Below are 19488 nucleotides of genomic sequence, written 5' to 3'. Positions count from 1 at the left end.
ATGACAGGGAAGAGAAAAAGGAACACTAAGAGGAGAACATACCATGGCTGAACAACTGACTTCAGATCAGAACTGTTTTGTCTAGTGAAACTAGAAGAGCCTTGTTGCAGTTGAGTTGGCATGCGCTGCCAGGTGGTGTTCCACAAGACCAGAGCCATGTGTGTGTGACGAATGGGAATGCCAATAAAAGTTGTGTTTATTTTTTCCGTGTGCACATGCATAACATGAAGCAGGATGTAGGCTCTGACATAAAACAACTTTCACCCATCACGTCATTCAAAAAGCCATATGCAAACAAACTCTCACAGTTATGCACATTTTTAGATAAACGGGTGTCCTGCTATGCGCACATTAACACACACACCCAATTTTAGCATTAGCTGAAGCGTGGGACATAATCTGCTTTGGCTTCATTACCCACTGCCAGAGGAAGAAGAGACATGTAATAGAAGTGAAAGGGCAACAAGGGATGATTTACCTGCAAGTAAACAGCTACAGATGGCTCCAAATTCCCCTTTTGTGCATATACACACACAGCATTGAAGGAAGCCTGTGCTGGTTTAATAATGTGTACGCTTGTATTAGAATTACAAGCAAACCATGAAGGCTTGTGTGGCTGCTGAGAGCTGTTGTGTGGAGCACAAGTCTGCACCAGTGCTTCATTGCAGTACAAAAAAAACCCCACTCAGAGTGTTTTATGTCACATGAGACACATTAATAGCTGTTACAGCATGGAGGTGAGGAGCAGCAGTAGGAAAACATAGACAGAAGGCCACAGAGGTCAACAGCTGGCCATTTTTCTGAGTGACCTCTGAACTTACATGGATGGAAGGAAACCTGACAGTGCCCTGGAGCAGAAAGTGGTAGTTTATTACAGTCAGAACTTCTCTCTCTCACATGTGCTTCTCTAAAGGGGTGACTGAATATTTGCCACCACAATCAGTCCCCTTTTGTTCCTCTGCTTGACACTTTTAAAAATCAACTCTCTGATACTCCTGCATCTTCCCCTTCTCTCACCTCTCACTCATGTCCTCAGCTCTCTGTCCACTGAAAGGCTGGAAGCCGGCTCTCTGTGGGGACGCAGGGCTGCAGGGGGAGGCGTGACCAGATCGCCCGAGAGAGGCCCTGCGGCTCCGCCTCCTCTCCAGGCCACGCTTTTTGTCCCCGCCCCCAAGGCTGGCTCTTCGGCGGTCCCGGCGTCCCATTGGTGGAGGCTGGCTGTCATCATCACCGTCTTCATGCCGTAGGGTCATCTGGGGGAAAAAGTTGGTTGGGTGTGAAGTGGGAGTGGTGGCAGGTGCTTCCCTCAGAGAATTTTAGTATTAAGCTATTTTACTATAAATACTGTACAGAGACAAATCGCATCTGATTCACTGGACGTGAGCAGCACTTACTGACTGAAATGTAAAAGTTATCTATCATCTTATTAATATTTTCCTTGGAATCTTATGACTGAATACGTTTGTGTGTCTCACACCTCATAGATGTTAAGCTGCTCAACCAAGTCCAGATCAGTGCCTTTCCGCCCCAGGTGTCTTTGGGACACTGTCTCCATGCCCTGTTCCTCCAAACCGTCCACCATATCATAGAATGAATCCTGGTCTGGCAGTGCTGCAAGTGTCTGCAAAAAGAAAACAGATGAAGTTGTAACTGAGGTTTAAAATCTTTTGATGGCTAAATTTTTAAATATTGCAATATTATATATTCAGTCATTTCTTTTTGGTTGGGGTGGAAAGCCCCTTTAATGTGCCACTAAAAGACAAAAGAATTTAATATAAACACACGCATATAGAAACTATACCTTATTGATGAGGGTCATGGCATAGACCAGCAGCTCTGTGTCCACTCCATCCTTCTCATGTAAGATCTCCATAGCATTGGACCATGGCTTGCAGCCTGGGGATCAGTCCATGAACAGCCACGTATCAATTCACCAATTCAAACATGAGCTGCATTACTTACTATTCAACCAAACACACCTGTCTCTATACTGTTTATCAACCTCAACCAAGAAATTATATAAGCAAACATAATAATGGATGAGAACAAGTTCCACATCAGCTTGTGGCGTGTGACGTCTTCTGTACCTCTCTTGGTGTCCACAGAGGTGATGGCTTCTATCAGCAACGGGGCGTTGGACTCAGAGTACTCCACAAACACCAGCAACAGCTTCAGAGTCGTTTTCACTACCAGACGGAACTGGGGGGGAATCACAAGCAAAGTCAAACAAATGATTGATAAAGTTTTGGTCCTGTGGCCATAATGAAAATCTATAATTGGTACTTATGCCTGTGCATGCATCATGATATCAAGTCAACTCAACATTGTTTATTTATTTGTGTATGTACAACAAACGCTGCACTCAGTAGACCACACACACACACACACACACACACACACACACACACACACACACACACACACACATATATACACAAACACAAACACATACATGTATGACCATACCTTTGAGCCAACAAGAGTGTACAGCCACTGGATTGTCTCAGCGTGACCAATGACGCCGTTCATCCCGTCTACATACAGCATAATCTGCCCCAGGGCTGAGAGAGAGCCAGAGAGAGTGGGAGAAATAAAAGGTTAGAGAGGCAGAACAAATATAGAAAGATGATTCCACTCACTCTAAACAAACCAACAGTGTGCAGCACACTTCTCCAATAGCTATAAATAACAAGGAAAGTCATCAAGGACAAAAGGTTTCCTTTTTTATACTTTTGTTCTTTATGACAGACAAAAACACAAAATAGAGAAAATGGAAATTATTTATTAATGTTGCTGTCTTCAAGCTTCAGTGGTCATGGGTTTTATATGTTTGGACATATGCTTTCTCCCTCCTGCTGAGTATTTATTTATAACACACTATAACTGTGCAAAGGACCTTTGCACTTAGTATTTATATTTTCATAACCATGATCAGATTTGATGAAGTTTCGCTGGTCATGTGAGAGAAAACATGGTAGACTCAGCTTCACTGAATGCACAAGTCTAAAGGCAGATCTGTGGTCGCATTTCAGATTTAAAAAGTATGAAGACAGTGAAGAGCTGGACAAGAGCAAATCCATATGCAAGATGTGCACAAGGTAGCTGATACAAGAAGCTGTGTGTACCTGTCAGTACACTGTTTAGCTGGTGCACTAGAGTATGGTAGTAATGCACATTACTTAAGTACCTATTATTTCTTGAGATGTGTGTATAATCTTTTGGTCATGTTAAGTTAAAAAGTGCATTAATGTCACTGCATACATTACTACTGGGGGCCATTTGTACATTTCTGCTGCCACGCCAGAAAAAAAAAAAACATTAATCACATCATACCATGAAAAGTTTATTGTTATAACAATATGTTTTTCATGTTATCACAATATATTTTAATGTGATTACAACATACAACTTATCATGTTATAACAATATCATATTTATAGTATTCATATATTTGTAACGTTAAACATTTCACATTCTGACAAAATAACTTACCATAACATAAAACATTTCACATTATGACATGATGACATATATTGTTTTAAGTCATCATGTGAAATGTTTCACATTATAACATGATAATTTATATTGTTAAAAACGTGAAACATTTAACGTTACAATGTGATAACGTGATAACTTCAAATTTATGTCTGAATGAGGAAACAGTTTGTAGAGAATAAATTGAGGAACATGGCTAATTTACAGGATTTGTTGTTTGAAGTTCTACTTCATGTTTCTGTTGAGATATGGAGAAATTCTGTTGTTGTGACATAAACAATTCCTCGTTCCTACTGTAGTAAGGCAGACAACGAAACAAGCAGGAGAAATAACACTGGTGTCCGTCTGCAGCCAGCTGTGAGTCAGTGATCAGGGGCTGTCTACAGTGCAACACTGAAAACCAATAGCCTACTACAAAAATATTCAATTATTTAGTGTCACAAAAATCACTTCCTGTAGTGTCCTGTGGTTTCGTATAACAATCTGCTGGTGTTTTACGTGAAATTGGTACCACTTCACTTTATCTTAAAAACATTGAGAAAGTACATCTGCCGGGGAAAAGAAACAGAGCTCTCTTGAGCTGACCTTATGCCATCCTGATTAAGGAAATAAATAGTGATGATGATGATGATACTGGTGATGATGACAGAGGTGATGATGATAGCAGTCAATCAGGTTTAACTTGTATTCTTCGTTCTTTCTTATCTGCTGTTCAAACAGCAAAGTGTCTAATTCTCCTGAGAAAGTGTCTAATTCTCTGTTGCTCTGTTCGCTTTCATGAACCATATTCTAGGCCTATAGAGACTTTGTCATTATACTTTGTCTTCATCTTGGGTGTAAAATCTGCATAGATTTTCAATTTACTGTATAAATCAGTTTTTTTCTCAGGATTTTGCTATTTTTTGGTTTATAGTAAGAATCAACTGTTATTATGCCAATATTATAAATTATTATGTTAGTATTTGTGTTTCATTTCAGATTTGTAAGTGTGCATGTCTTTCTTCAACCTTGTCTCCTAGAAATTATGTCAAAACAATTACCCAAATGTAATAATTGCTCGCATTATATTAAAAATGTAATTCAGATAGAGTTGCAGTTCTTTCAAAACATGTTTGCTTTTGTAAATAAGTTGCATATAAAGATAATGTTATGATCAAAAATTATCGATCTATATGTAAAAATCACTTAAAGATCCTGAAACTTATTCTCTCTATCAGCTTCCTACTATGAGTCATAGGACTGTACATGAATACAAACTTTTCTGTGAAAGTTACAACAATTAGACAGGGCTGATGGAAAAAGGTCATGAAATATATTTGTGCATATATATATGATATGCATATAAATAAAGACTTGTAAATTCTCTTCCTCTCAGTGTTTTATTGCTTCATCAGAAGTTTTGAACCTGACCACAGATGTTTCCTGTGCAACTCTTTGGCTCCATATACCTACATAAAACAAAAACTACCATAGTCCTTGTCATACAAATGGTGTAAAATGTAATCATGTCTGTACAAAGAGTTATGGTTTAAAATATTGATTGAGATGGTCCATTTTAATTCCCTATGTTAACATCAAGCAGGAAGTAGAAATGTTAAGGAAACACTCATCTTTTCAAGCCTCTGTGGTGTTTATTAAACTGTATTATCTATTACAGAGAGATGTGTAGTATCAGTTTGATCGGTAAAGTAGTTGAGATATAGTTTCCTCCTGAACGAACGAACTTTGAAGCAGTCTCAGTCTCAGCTTCTCTCCCTCCTTGATTTCCAGCTTCCTGTTGTTGATTATAAACCAACTTAATACCAGGAAATACTCTCACGTGTATGTTCATTTACATTTTCCACTTTAAAGTCAGTAAAGCAACATTCGTAAGGTGATTCAAAAAGAGAAGACTGTAAGAGAGGTTTAGTTGTAGCTATTATAGGTGGTTATATGTCAAAGTGGCACAGCAAAGTAGATTATTTTAGATGATTCAAAATGGAAGTGAAAGTGAAACTTTCTGGCACACTGAATACAGTTCCTGTAAAGAGAGAGAGGGCTCTGCTCACATAGACGGTGAACAAGATAAGAGAGAGCAGCGTTGATTCTGTCCTCCTCAACCATGTGTTTGGACTCAAATTTGAAAATTGAAGTTATATCTTCAGTTCTTGGACAAATCCTTCAACCCTATGACAAGAAGAGATGTGGGAGAGCAGATATTTTGTCTGTTGATGACTTTTACCTCAACACCATCATTGGGAAAAGGAAAAGTTATGTAAAGGAACTTTTCATCGATGAGGAAGAATTTTTTGACCCACAGTTTGACTGTGACTTCACTGATTTCTCTGACTCGGCCGAGTGCAGGAGAGGTGATGAGCCTTATGAGCGCCCAAAAGGCTGGTACCGCATGGCCTTAAAAGTCAGAGGTAAATATCCAGATGGAGACACCTGGCTGGGCACCAATGGATGGAGGAGTTACTCTGTACCTGGAGAATGGCCTGTTTCTTATCATGGAACAAGTTTAGCTGGAGCCAAAGGCATCATCAGGAGTCACTACAAAGCAGGAGACGGAGATGTTTATGGTAGAGGAATCTACTCAACACCAGATATACATGTTGCTGAGAGGGAGGAGTACGCCAAGACCTTCACATCAAAGACAACGGGTAAAAATTACAAAGTGATTCTGCAAAATCGCATCAATCCTGAAAAGAGAAAGATTTGCCAGAGATCAGACTATTGGCTCATTCCTGTTCATAAAAGAGCTTCTGCCAAGGAAGAGAAACAGATAGTGGAGAGCTCTATTCGACCTTATGGCATCCTGATTAAGGAACTAAATGATGATGATGATGATGATGATGATACTGGTGATGAAGACAAAGGTGATGATGACAGCGGTGATGAGGACAGTGGTGATGATGATACCTGTGATGATGACAACAGTGATGATGACAGAGGTGATGATGACAGAGGTGATGATGACAGCGGTGATGATGACAACAGTGATGATGACAGAGGTGATGATGACAGAGGTGATGATGACAGCGGTGATGATGACAACAGTGATGATGACAGAGGTGATGATGACAACAGTGATGATGACAGTGATGATGACAACAGTGATGATGATACAGGTGATGAGGACAACAGTGATGATGACAGAGGTGATGATGACAGAGGTGATGATGATACAGGTGATGATGACAACAGTGATGATGACAGAGGCAATGATGACAGTGCTGATGATGACGGCGCTGATGATGACAGCAGTGATGATGACAACAGTGATGATGACAGTGGTGATGATGACAGAGATGATGATGACAACAGTGATGATGACAGAGGCAATGATGACGGCGCTGATGATGACAGCAGTGATGATGACAGCAGTGATGATGACAGCAGTGATGATGACAACAGTGATGATGATACAGGTGATGATGACAACAGTGATGATGACAGTGGTGATGATGACAGCAGTAATGATCATGCTAGTTGTGATGACAGTTGTGATGATGACTGAGGTGATGATGACTGAGGTGATGATGCCGGTGACGATGACAGCGGTGATGATGATACTGGGAACTGGGTCATTGACTTGTGAGATACGTTCATTATGAAAATCAGAAAACATAATTTGACTGGTATTACATCTCCATATTTCATTTTTGCTTTTGCCAATTTGTTGCATGTAAACATTCATTTCTAGGACCCAGGGTTATGATCAAGAATGATGGAGTTAACATAGAAATCATTTAAAGGCCCTGAAAACCTATTTCTTCAATCAGCTTCTTATTATGACTAATAGGACTGTAGATGAGCACAATTTTTTCTGTATAAGTTAGAACAGTTTGACAGGGCTGATGAAAAAGGTTATGAAACATGTTTATTAATTGTTCATTTGTTACTGTATATAAATAAAGAGTTGTACATTTCCTCCTCTCAGTGTTTTATTGGTGCTGGGGTGTTTCCTACAGAAACTCCTCATCAGAAGTTTTGAACCTGACCACAGAGGTTTCCTGTGCAACACAACTTTACCATTGTCCTTGTGATACAAATGGTTTGGTAACATTTGAAGAGAAGAAAATGGAGACGTGTCTGTACAGAGATCTGTACTCATGATTTAGAATACCAATTGAGATGGCACATTTTGCTTCCCTATGTCAGACAAAAGATCAAAATCAAGCAGAAAATAGAAAGGATAAATAAATACTTCTCCATGGTGTTAATATGTTTTATCTATCACAGAAAGAGACGTGCTATCAATTATATAGGTAGAGATAAGGTTTCCCTCACTGAAAAAGTAGTCTCAGTTTTAGCTTCTCTCCCTCCTTGATTTACAGATCCCAGTTGTTGACTGTAAGCCAACCTTATGTGATATAACAATCACATAACACTAAGAAATGCTCTTACATGCATGTTCATTTGCATTTTAAACTTTATAGTCAGTAAAGCTACATTTGTGATGGTCACTTAAAGAGGTTCTGTTGTTGTAGTCATCTGTTACTGTGTGTCAGTTTGCAGGACAGATTTTTTGAGGTTCAAACTGTGAGTCAAAAAAGAAAGTAAACCAGAATTACCACCTCGCCAAGTTGCAGGAAATATGGTCACAATCTCCTCTTCCTGAGTTACAATGTTGAATAATGGCCAGAGGTTTAGATATTTGTGTTAAACTGTGTCATTTGAATTGAGTGAGTTATGGCCAAAAATGTATTTTGTGAAGTCACTGTGACTTTTGACCGCTAAAATCTAATCATTTCATTCTTTAGCCAGGAACAACCCAAAACATACCGACTCCGCCCCTAGCTGTGGGTGGCACGCAGGCATAAAAAAGAAGAAGCAGTATCTTATGACATCACATAATCTAATGAATAAACATTTCTTAGGTGAACTCAGCTTACACACTGTGAAGACTTTCCCTGTTCCTTCTTTAATTATGTATTTAGAATCATATTTGAGTAGTGAGGTTATATCAAACTCTACAACTTAATGACAACCCACATGGGTTGATGTTTTGTCTGTTGATGACTCTTTTTTGACCCAAAACATGACTGAAACTTCACTGATCTCTCTGAGTGCAGGAGAGGTGATGAGCTTTATGAGCATCCTAAAGGGTGGTACCACATGGCCTCGAAGGTCCGAGGTAAATATTTGGATGGAGACACCGAAGGATTGAGGAGTCACTCTGTACCTGTTTCTTATCATGGAACAAGTTAGGCTGGAGCCAGAGGCATCATCAGGAGTCACTACAGCGCAGGAAATAGACATGCATTTGGAAGAAGAATCTACTCCACACCAGATACACTGTTGCTGAGGAAGAGGAGTAGGCCTTCACCTCAAAGATTTCAGTTAAACGTTATGAAGTGAGGCCACAAAATCGCAACAATCCTAAAAACAGAATATTTAACTCTTTTGTGTTACTTAAGGAACATCTGACAAGGAGGAGACATAGATAATGGAGAGTTCTATTTGATCTTATTGTATTTTAAATATCCCAGAGCTGTTTTCTCTGTCACTATATAGGCTTTCAAAAACATTAAGCTGACTTTATCCATGCTTATATCTTTGGTTTTTTACAATAATCACAATCTAATTACTTCTTGTGTGATTCTTTCCTCAGATTTGTAGAATACCAGCTACATCTACACACTTACATTTCAACAAATTAACACACGTGTGAAAACTTGTGTCATATCCTGACACAATCAGTCATCCCAGCTCAGTTCTTACACCTGACAAACATGCTTGTGAAGCATTCACATACTTTATTGTATAAATAAAGAATTGTAAATGCCGTTCGCTACAGTGTGTTTTTACTGGTGGGGGGCTGTTAGCGGGGCTGGTAAGCTTCAGTGAGAGGGCCACAGATCCTCTGTCAGCTACGCTAACCACTCAGAACTGCCTCAGTAAGATTTATCACATGGCTGCAAATAGCTAGTCATTAGACAATTAACAGCAAAAAAAACTAATGAAATGATTATCTGTGACACATATTTGAAGTGGGGAAATTATGGAAAAGACTGGAAAGGAATGCCTTCATGTGCATGTTTAAATGTGAAAAAAAGAAAGCAAGGATCTCTCTGGGGAACTCTAAGTGTATTTACTGCTGATGGAAATTATGAAAAGCATGTGTGTAGCACCAGGTGGAGAAATAAGTGAAGTACTGGAGCTAAAGGCTCAACATATGACAGCATGACATCAGCTCAAAAATGCCTAAAGTGTTGTGGTGTATAATCATCAAAGTTATTGTTATTTTTCATTCATTATTTCTGCACTTTTAATCAGACTCTTGTTCTGTTTCAATGTGTGGTTGCTCAAAACACTAAATGCAGTTCACTTTGAAATGCAGATCACAGGACAGAAGACGGAGACAGAGGAGTAAGTTGGACAGAAACAGGAAGGATAGATGCATTATTCATCTGTAATGATGATGATAACCCTGATTACCATGTTTAACAAACAGTTAAGATAGGATCTGCAAGATTGGAAGATTTTTCTATTTATCTATTCATATGTATATTTCTTGTATGTCTAATAAAGATCTCAACGTTATTATCACAATGTTTATTTTGCTTAAGTCCTATTATCAAAAATGTTTATTTATTGGTCCAAGTGTTAATAGTGGTAGTAGTTGAATTAATTATGCTTATGGTTAACTCACACACAAAATCAAATTCTATTCCATCTATGCAAACATTTAATAATGTTTAATGATAAATCTGCTGTCTTTTTGTTCAGCTTTCTGAACTGCTGATTATTATATACATGTATTTTTTGCTTTTCTTTATTTTACCTTTTTCCATTAACAACACCCAAAAAACATTGTGTAGTAATGTCAGGTTTTATATTTGCAATAATGTGTCTGATTATGGTCATCAGAGAGAGAAAGAGAGGCTGTACCTCTTAATATGTAGTTCTGGTAGTTCTGGTCAGCTTCTGCTCCCACCTTGATGAGACATGTCAGACCTTCTGCCATCACAAATTCATGGACCAGATCTTTGTCATCCTGAAGCAGAGAAGTCAATAATAATAATGAATGGATTAAAAAGTGAACATAATATACTCTAGGTATATACAACAGTATCCCACTCCTCCTAAAACTCATTAAAAGTAAATTCTCCTTTCTTACCACATGGTGGCAGTAATGTGCAGAATTAGGATTTAAGTTGACTGAACACCCCCCCCCTCAACTTCAGGCCAGCTGATACACACACTCCAAACATCAACAACTTTCACAATGTGCTGCTTTTTACAGAACATCTCTTATAACAAAAACAAATCTAAAAGGGTGATGAAAACACTTGTCTGACCAGGCAGAAAGGACTCCTGCACTAATGCTGCCTTCAGGTGCACTGTCTAAACTCCAAGCTCACACATCTCATGTGTGGCTTTTTGCTCATTCAAGACCTTTTACTGGACAGTAAAATGGACCTGGGAAAAAACCATTTCATTGGTACAGTAGCTGTTTTGTGAATGTGAAAATTGTAATTTTGACAACGGCACATGGACACTGCTGTAGTGAAAACAGTTTTAAAGTTCTCACAACACTGTTTTATTTGGTGAACCGTGTGTTATTATATTTGAGTTTTTTGTGTGTGTGTGCTCCATAAAAAGCCCTCTGTGTTTGAAGTGGCTGACTCCTCTCATCTTAAAATAAAGATTCACACACAAATGCAACCACCCCCCTCTCGGCACACACACACACATAGACACAAACACACACACAGACCTACACGTAATAACACAGATACACACACAGGGAGAGAAATGCCACGTTGATGGAGATCCTTGTCTGTCATCAAGGGAGCACACAGTGGCCACAATAACCAACTGTATTCTGCAACAACAAACTGACTGTAATTGCATATGAAATATGAGTGTGTGTGTGTGTGTGTGTGTGTGTGTGTGTGTGTTGGTGTGTGTGTGTGTGTGTGTGTGTGTGTGTGTGTGTGTGTGTGTGTGTGTGTTACCTGAAAAATTTGCTTTAGAGAGAACAGTGCCCTTCTTAGGTCACGTCCATTGGAGTTATAAAGTCTTTCTGTAGAGACAAAGACAGAAGTGGTTATTCGTCTATAATTCAACAAACAGCAACAAGACATTTTATAGTAACAGAGACAAGTATGAAAAGTAATAAAATGTGTTTCCACCTGATGCTAGACTATCTTAGCACATAATTTTATACAGAAGTTGCACGGTTGTCTGAGATGCAAGAGGCGCGCTGAAAGTAGATGGAACTGATCAAACCACTGGGCTCTGATCACCTGAGGCAGCCACTTCATCACACACTTTCACTGTGTCCTCACTTACAGAGCAACACGTGCATGGTCTCTCTCACATGCACACATACACAAACCCACACACACACACACGTTGCAGTAGTGATTAGAGCTGTATTGGAATGTTAATGAGGTGCTGGCCGGGCTTCAACAGTGAGGTATTCAGGTCACGACACGGAAAGCACTCAGAACCAACAGCTCCTATACCATCACACTGACATGTAGACTAATTATTTCTATCCATGAACACAAAGACATGATTAATATACTCCTGTAATATTCCTACAGTACCTTAAAATGTTTATTGTGACCATCTGGTACAGTATTATGTCCTACACTGTAGTAGCACGGCAATAATCCTTTTTAAGTGTGTTTCTCTCATATTTTCAATCATATTCTACAGTATGTCCTCCTATATACTCATACTGTAACTTCCTCTTTCATCTGCCTCTTAAGGTGTGTGTTTATGTATGTACAATAGTTGACAAAATGTAATAAATAATAGTATTATGAAGCCTGTTAAATTATGTTTTTGTGTAGATGGTACAACAGAGATGGTAATTAAACTCTGAGGATGGCATTTGTGTTGTACTAGATTTTAATCAGCCCTTTTCTTTTCTTTTTGTCAACAAACAAATGTTAGTATCTGCATATTATACAGTGATGTATTTGCATGTACAGACCTATATAATGATGGAACAACAGATACAATTTTCCTAAGTGCTCTGCGGTAAGCTTAATGTCTGTTTAGTTGGGAGTCCATATTGTCCATTTGTGGATATGAACAGTTGTGCATTCAGCTGTGTGTCAGCAGGGGGTTTGGGAACCTGTGTGTGTAAATCCCGTGTTTGCATGTTGCCGATAAATCCTTCAGTCCATCAGCAGGGAGACGGCTGCTTAAAAGAGCAGAGAGGTAAGGGCAGGGCAGGACAGCAAACACACCCCCTGATGTGCGCCCAGACATGGGCTAGCCTGGCTATGGAGCCGGCCAGTATATCCTGCTGTCTTGAGCTCAGTGGTAACCGTCACTAACCCAAAGCCAGGGTCAAAATCATTATCATTCCGCACACAGACGAAGAATTACAGGCCTGTCTGTCTCTCCATCTACAAGAACCTCTCTGTGAGATCAGCAGCGCATTCATAAAATACATCCGTGATAGTTTACAATTCAGATAATCAAATCATCCAGAGCCATCAAATCATCCAAATTATCAGCGCTAATGACAGAACAAAAAGTGTGGGAAAAAGTGACTTCAAACTCCCCAAAAAAGCAAAATATATAATGTGAGGAAAGGAAATGAAAGGAAAGGAAAGGAAAGGAAAGGAATGGAAAGGAATGGAATGGAATGGAATGGGTCTGAGGGAAGAAGGCCAATTGTTTTTGGGTAATAAAGGCAGAGGGGACATTTGAGATTTTTTAATTTTGCTTTTTTAAATGTTTCTGAGCCAGTCCAGCAATGTTTTCATCAAACCCAAGTCACTTCACATTTACTGTCACACTAAACACCCATCATTTGTATTTCTTCATATCTATTTGACAGAGATCATTTGGGCATAACCACTGCCAGGGAATAGAAAAAGGCCATATTTCACAAGATCAACCTTCAAAACAAAAGGACAAGTCCATTTCAATAAGCGATCACTGCAACTGATGATTAGCCACACTCATGTATGTGATGCTTCATTTGGTTTAAGGTTATTTTTCTTGAACTCAGGACAGCACGCCGTGCCAGCAGGTGCCATGACCTGCATCTCATTTGACAAATGACAACAGGCTCCTAACTGTGGAGTCTGATAGCGCTTCTCTTCAAATCGCCCGTTTGGACTGATTTCCTTGTTTTTGTTCCTCTAGGTTTCCCTGGAAATCAAGTGGCCACTTAATGAGGCAGGGAACACTCCGTCTGGTCCTTGAGTGTCAATGGTTCACTCAGACGATCAGGCCATGAGTGGGTCTGTCAGGGTAACCTTTACCAAAACGTCTGCTTCGCATCAGGAGCATGTCAGCAGCAGCGATAAGCCTTGACCTTGGCTGGATTCATTCTGGTGAACTACTGGTTTCATGTAAGAAGGCTCTCATTGTTGCACTTACTGTGAAATCATTTCAAACTAATTTGAGATCAGTGTGGTTTACTGAGCATTGGACTCAAAATTAAATTATCTAGGAACTGTGTGGTTGCGTAGGAGCCATTAAGGACCCTGGTGCCATGCAGGCTAATGTTGGTGTTACTGTAAGTTGTTCAAGGCAGTAATGTTGGGGGTCTTTGTTGTTCCACCTTTATGCCCGTAGCAGAGGTAGTCGCAGAGCTGAAACAATGTCTGTGTAAAAGGGAGAGCTGGGACAGGACGACAACACTGTTGTGTTACATGTAACACCTCTGATTCTATCTCTCTGATGCTATCTGAAATCACAGGGGCGGCTTTATGTCGACTTTGTTTTATTCAGTGTAAACAAGCAAAGGCGGCATGATGAGGGGTCTCCTTAGCAGCAACATAACAGGATCTCTGTTTAAAGGGGGCTACTGAGTCATTGTCTTAACTAGAGCAGTGACCCATAAGCGGCCTCTCCCATATATGTAACATGTGTATATGATATCTAAAAAGAAAATGCATTCACAGATTTACTTTATCTTTAACTTTGATTTTCTTGATGGTTAAACAGTGAGAGAAGCCATCACTTGTTTTTTCACTGTTATTTTAAGTATTAAATTTTTGAGATGTTTTTTGAAGTGCACAGTTGAACCAACAGCCTCACAGACCTGCCAACATCAACATTGTCATGGCAATACACTGTGATCACCTTATCGTTGCTAATAGAGTCTTGTCAAAATAATTACCCTTCTGCTCCAGCATAAACAGAGTCTGACATGCTAAATAATCAATCGGCCATTTTCCCATTGGCACAAAGGTCTCCAGCTGTCCTAACGCTGCATGTCTAGAATGACGGTGCAATCAAGCTGGAAATAATTCAAACAAATCACTCTCACCTTCAACCTCTGGGACAAAGCTTGGCCTAACAAAACTGTTTCAGTGCCTGCATCTCTCTAGAGGGAAACTGACATAACAGAAAAACACAAACCAGGAAGATAACGCATGTTGATTAGATGTCATCCACTTGTCTAAGTGACATAGCAGGAGACATGGGACTGAGTGAAGAGGAAGGAGAGGAAAAGATCAAAAGGATGGCCTTTGAAGCAAGGTTTTGTCTGTCCACGTGTCTTTTACTGGTCATTCTCCTTTTTTCCTGGCGCTACGGTTTATTATTGTCACAAGAAAAGCTGAAACTCTCACTGGGATGTGTCATTGTGGCTTGTGTGTGTCCGTGTGCTTGTATTAGAGTGTGTATGTGTGTGACCGTGTGCATGCACCCATGTGTAACCCAGTGCCTGTGTTTGCTGAGTGCAGACAGACAGATGAAGGAAAGACAGAAAGGCACATTTCATTTATAGGTTCGCTCCGAGTTTTACTGTTTTGTTTTGGAGGACTCACAGTTCTTGTCCACACTGCTTCGCCATGACCTCACATGCACTGCAATGTGTCAGCCTTAACGAGTCATTTAGCCTCATATTCCATCTTAAAATCTTAATTTTCTTAAAGCAAGGGGAAAAATCAGCCAGGAGAAAGAATTATTTCCACTTGTTTCTGATGTAGTCACCTCTGTTTACAACATTTTGCTTTAATTTAATATGACTGAAACAAAACTATTGGTTCCAAACTACACACAAAGCCCATAAACTCTCTCAGATGTAAGCTTATTTCACACTCTCAAAGGGTTTATGACATCCTCTACACCACAAGTGAGGACAGAATCACCATCTATTGTGTATAATCCACAGTTCTGTTCGTTTATTGTTTATTAATATTTAAAATCTAATTCTCAATAATGGGTTATGACAACTTTATAAATGAACTAACCTATGCATTTAGGGTAGGTCTCCTCAGCCAGCCAGCTCAGCAGATGTTTCTTAAAGGTGACCTAGTTTCCTAGTTTCAGACTATAGCACAAAAATGCCATGGAAGAACCTGTATGTGCATTAGAGCATGTGTGTGTGTGGGAGTGTCCTCTGCGGTGAAACAGGGATTCCCCCAGTGCCAAGGCTGTCTGCTAAGTCGTTCAGGAGTGGTCAGATCCCTCCTTCTCCTCCTGCCATAATGAGATTAGTGCTGTGACCCTTCAGCTTTGACTAATCCCTTAACATTTACTGCATCATCTACACATCTCCAAACAGAGAAACACACGGGCCAGCTCAGGCTACACTAGGCCTAATCCACAGCAATTATACTCGGAACCACACTGTATTGTGTTGCACTACTAAGTCCCAAGTTGAGTGTGGTCTAATTCTGCTTAGCTGGCCTTTACAATGGGCAGCAATAATCCACCACCACTACTATGATGCTTAATCCTCAGACAGCCAGCTCAGCAGATGTTTCTTAAAGGCGACCTAGTTAAAGAAACATTGGTGTGAAGATGAGAATCAGAAATCTTTCCATCTAGCATTCTCCAGATGAGCATCTCAATAAATCATTTAGGCATTATCAGTCTCTATTGGTAACTCTCCTGTGGCCTTAAAGGGCCTATAATCAATATTTTTATCACAAGACTACTTATACGTGAATTCACAGAAGATTATCACTCAACTCTGCAGTTCCTCTCAGCTTTACAGAGCCTCTAGCCTCTTTCAGCTCATTGTAATGATATTATACTTATTGAGAACATGAACATGATTTGATCTACTACTCTTCTGGAGCAGCTGGTTTTAGCTGCTGGAAAACATTGCTATGGCTGACTCAAAATCTAGCAAGCTCCTAATTTCTGCATTAGCTGAGACATCGTACACAGGAAGATGTACTGTAGGTGAAGGGCTGAGCAGGGCATACAGGAGCAGGAAAGTGATGTGCTATCGAGTCTCATGCCAGCACTAGCTTGATTTCTAGAGCTTACATATTATATCTTTGAAATTGTCAGATTAATCTTTGTATGTAGACAGTGGTTAGTTTTTGTAAGTAGTTCAGTTAGGGCTACATGATGTGTTAAATGTTTATAGGAGGGCACAGCTGGTGATGCAAAGCAGAAATCCTTGTTTTGGTTCAGCCTTCAGAGTCTATGAAGGCTGCGAAGAGCCACACCTTCGTGGACCGCGTCCTTCGAAGAAGGCCGCCGCTGAATTGGGACAGTTTATGTGGATTCTCTGCAGTTTACGGGACTGTCGAGACTCGGGACATGACACTGACTCTGGTTATCTCTTAGTGAATCTAGAGATCTATGAGAGCAGCAGCCTGAAAAAACACTGTACATTGATCTGAGCTCTGTTTGTGTTTGCTGAGCAGATATTATCTCTGGCTATGAGATGTGAAGCCGTGGAAGTCGACTGAACAGTGTCTACTATTATTCAGTCCGTCCCTAGTGGGGAGCTAATGCTAGCTAACCATCTGCAGATGCAGATGTCAACACAAACAGTACAGATGAATTGGTTTTGGTACAGTACATAGGAAATACATGCAGAGAAACCCAAACACAATCAGCAGCACTACAGATAAAAAGGCTCAAGCTCTCCATCCATAGTATGTAAACCTGTTGTACTCTATGCTCTTTGATTAGAGGGAATTATTTTAGTGTGACACATCTTTATTAGGTCACAGGATATTTACAGATAAGCACACACTGAGGTCAACCAAGGGAAATATTTTTCAGCATGGTACAACTGTCTAGGGGTCAGGCGTGAGAGAGGGGCGGGTCACAGCTGGTGGTCCTGTATTTAAGCCCAGTTATAACCGCTGACTCGTGTTTCTGGAGGATTTCATTGCACCCCTCTAAAAAAGCCCCCACGCGGCTGTCTGGGCCAATCAGTCAGTTGGCTTTCAAACTGGGTCTTCAGTAGGATCTAAAATAAAGAAGTGAGAGGAGCATGAGGTGTAATGGCACGCTGGAGAGCTTGGTTTAATCCCAGGAAGTCTTTCCCTCTGTGTGCCGGTATCACGCTAAATATAGGTGGGTTGGGTATCAAGCATACTGTAACAACCCTAGATACTGGGTTCAATCTTTGTTCAGGTCATGCAGTACAGTGTGTGTGTGTGTGTGTGCCTGTAGACTTTACACTCTGTAAAGGAAAAATGAGTCAACTGGAAGAGCAAATTTCAGTCATTTCTAATGCAGTTAGACCTTTGAAAGAATTCCTTTTGTTTCCAGTTTATCATTGGAAACAAGGAATTTCACTCCACTGGCAGATTTGTTTTCATTTGTTTTCCATGTAATATTTCCAATCTTTCCCAGCAAGGGTTTGCATTTCGTGTCACTACGCATGTGCAAAGGTACTGTTTCCTGCTTGTGTGCACACATCTGTGGAGCACCATGTCCATTAATCTGTAGTTAAAAGAATAAATACTCTATCAATCTGTCATAAACTGATATAGTTTAGACAATAATGCACGATTTGAGTCTCATGTCAAGTGAAGCGAAAAGGAAAAATTGGCAGGCACCAAAAGGCCAGACTGCTGAGGACAACTCGGTTATTTTGCGACTGTCTATTTTTTGTCTGTTGGTCTTGGCCTACAGTGTGAGTACTGGAGGCTGCTGATGGTACAGATGACGATAGAGGCCCCATGAGCTCAGTGTGTGTGTGCATGTGTGTTTGTGTGACAGATAGAGAGAAAGAGAGAGAGAAAGGGAGAGTGAGACCTCCAAGGTTTCACTGTGGGATTCATGAGATTTAAAGAATGGCGACGGACCTAGACAGAGATTACACTAAGCTCAGCACTGACACACACGTACACACACAAGCATGTACACACATCCCACAGGCAGATACAGTACAACTTCAAGCCTAAAGGCAAACCTACTGTGAACAGAAACACTTGGGAGTAAATGAAAACAAACTTTTATATGATTCCCATAAATCCACCCCTGTAAAAACAAATGCTATATTTTATAGGTAACACAATGACATACAAGACATACAACATACCTACATAAACACACACACACACACACACACCCAAGCACATCCAGACTGGAACCTTGAACCCTGAAGGATGTCAGCTGTGAAAGAAGCTCAGAAGCAGATGTCTTCAGGAAGGGAACTCACCGCTACATAAACACAAGCAAAGGCATAAAAATACACACACACACACACACACAAATACAAATACAGTACGCCCCCCACACACACTGAGACCAGAATGCCCTGTGCCCTTCACATGCCCCTGGCACCTCTGAATTAGTCCACACACACACACACACACACACACACACACACACACACAAATAAACACACAAGAGTAGTTACCCACAACACAAACACAAATATACCCAGCTTTTCTTACATGTACAGCGATGACAGGCCGGAGCCTAGTCGGCTGCTACAGTGCTGCTCTATATTCTCACACTTATAATCACACATGGACTTCTTTAGTTACTACACTGTATCCACAACGACGTGGCAACGCATTATATACTCACATCACAACATTTTAATGTACTGGATGATATTATACTGTGTAAGCAGCCAGATTAAAATCACTAAATACCTTTGTATTTTATTTATATTTTCTGAAGTCTCCACTGCCGGTGTCTGCTGGGACATTACTGCTAACAACCAAGAAGCAGTCTGACACATAAACCACGAGTCACCTTCACACTTTGAATTTTGTACAAATTAAACAAACAATATATCATGTTTATATGTTAAATTAATTAATTATATTATTATTATATATTATTTATATACTAATTAGTGAGTCTTACAGG

The 19488-nt window shown here is 40.0% G+C and overlaps 2 protein-coding genes across 4 annotated transcripts in view; one reads left to right on the top strand and one right to left on the bottom strand.

Annotated features, from left to right (window-relative positions):
* Positions 1 to 19488, bottom strand: part of fhod3a (formin homology 2 domain containing 3a) — a 57124-nt gene that overhangs the window by 19551 nt on the left and 18085 nt on the right. For all 3 annotated transcript variants that reach the window (XM_071501186.1, XM_071501183.1, XM_071501184.1), the window contains exons 4-10: positions 11442 to 11509; positions 10372 to 10477; positions 2467 to 2561; positions 2088 to 2199; positions 1802 to 1896; positions 1478 to 1621; positions 1018 to 1253 (exon numbers count right to left, since the gene is read on the bottom strand). In XM_071501186.1, coding sequence (XP_071357287.1) covers positions 1018 to 1253; positions 1478 to 1621; positions 1802 to 1896; positions 2088 to 2199; positions 2467 to 2561; positions 10372 to 10477; positions 11442 to 11509 — 856 coding nt within the window. The remainder of the gene's footprint in view (positions 1 to 1017; positions 1254 to 1477; positions 1622 to 1801; positions 1897 to 2087; positions 2200 to 2466; positions 2562 to 10371; positions 10478 to 11441; positions 11510 to 19488) is intronic.
* Positions 5368 to 7406, top strand: LOC139634501 (serine-aspartate repeat-containing protein D). Its single transcript, XM_071500970.1, has one exon. It carries the CDS (start codon positions 5597 to 5599, stop codon positions 6992 to 6994), a length of 1398 nt encoding a protein of 465 aa, XP_071357071.1. The 5' UTR covers positions 5368 to 5596; the 3' UTR covers positions 6995 to 7406.

Source organism: Trachinotus anak, unplaced genomic scaffold, assembly GCF_046630095.1.
Source record: "Trachinotus anak isolate AG129_WGS33_773 ecotype Australia unplaced genomic scaffold, CSIRO_AGI_Tana_v1 ptg000016l, whole genome shotgun sequence".
In the NCBI taxonomy this organism is placed as follows: Eukaryota; Metazoa; Chordata; class Actinopteri; order Carangiformes; family Carangidae; genus Trachinotus; species Trachinotus anak.
The sequence above is the reverse complement of the archived record's forward strand: the minus strand, read 5'-3'. Positions and strand labels throughout refer to the sequence as shown.

Bases quoted from the DNA above. Each gene is read 5' to 3' on its own strand.
- LOC139634501 (XM_071500970.1), top strand. From the start codon at position 5,597: ATGTGTTTGGACTCAAATTTGAAAATTGAAGTTATATCTTCAGTTCTT.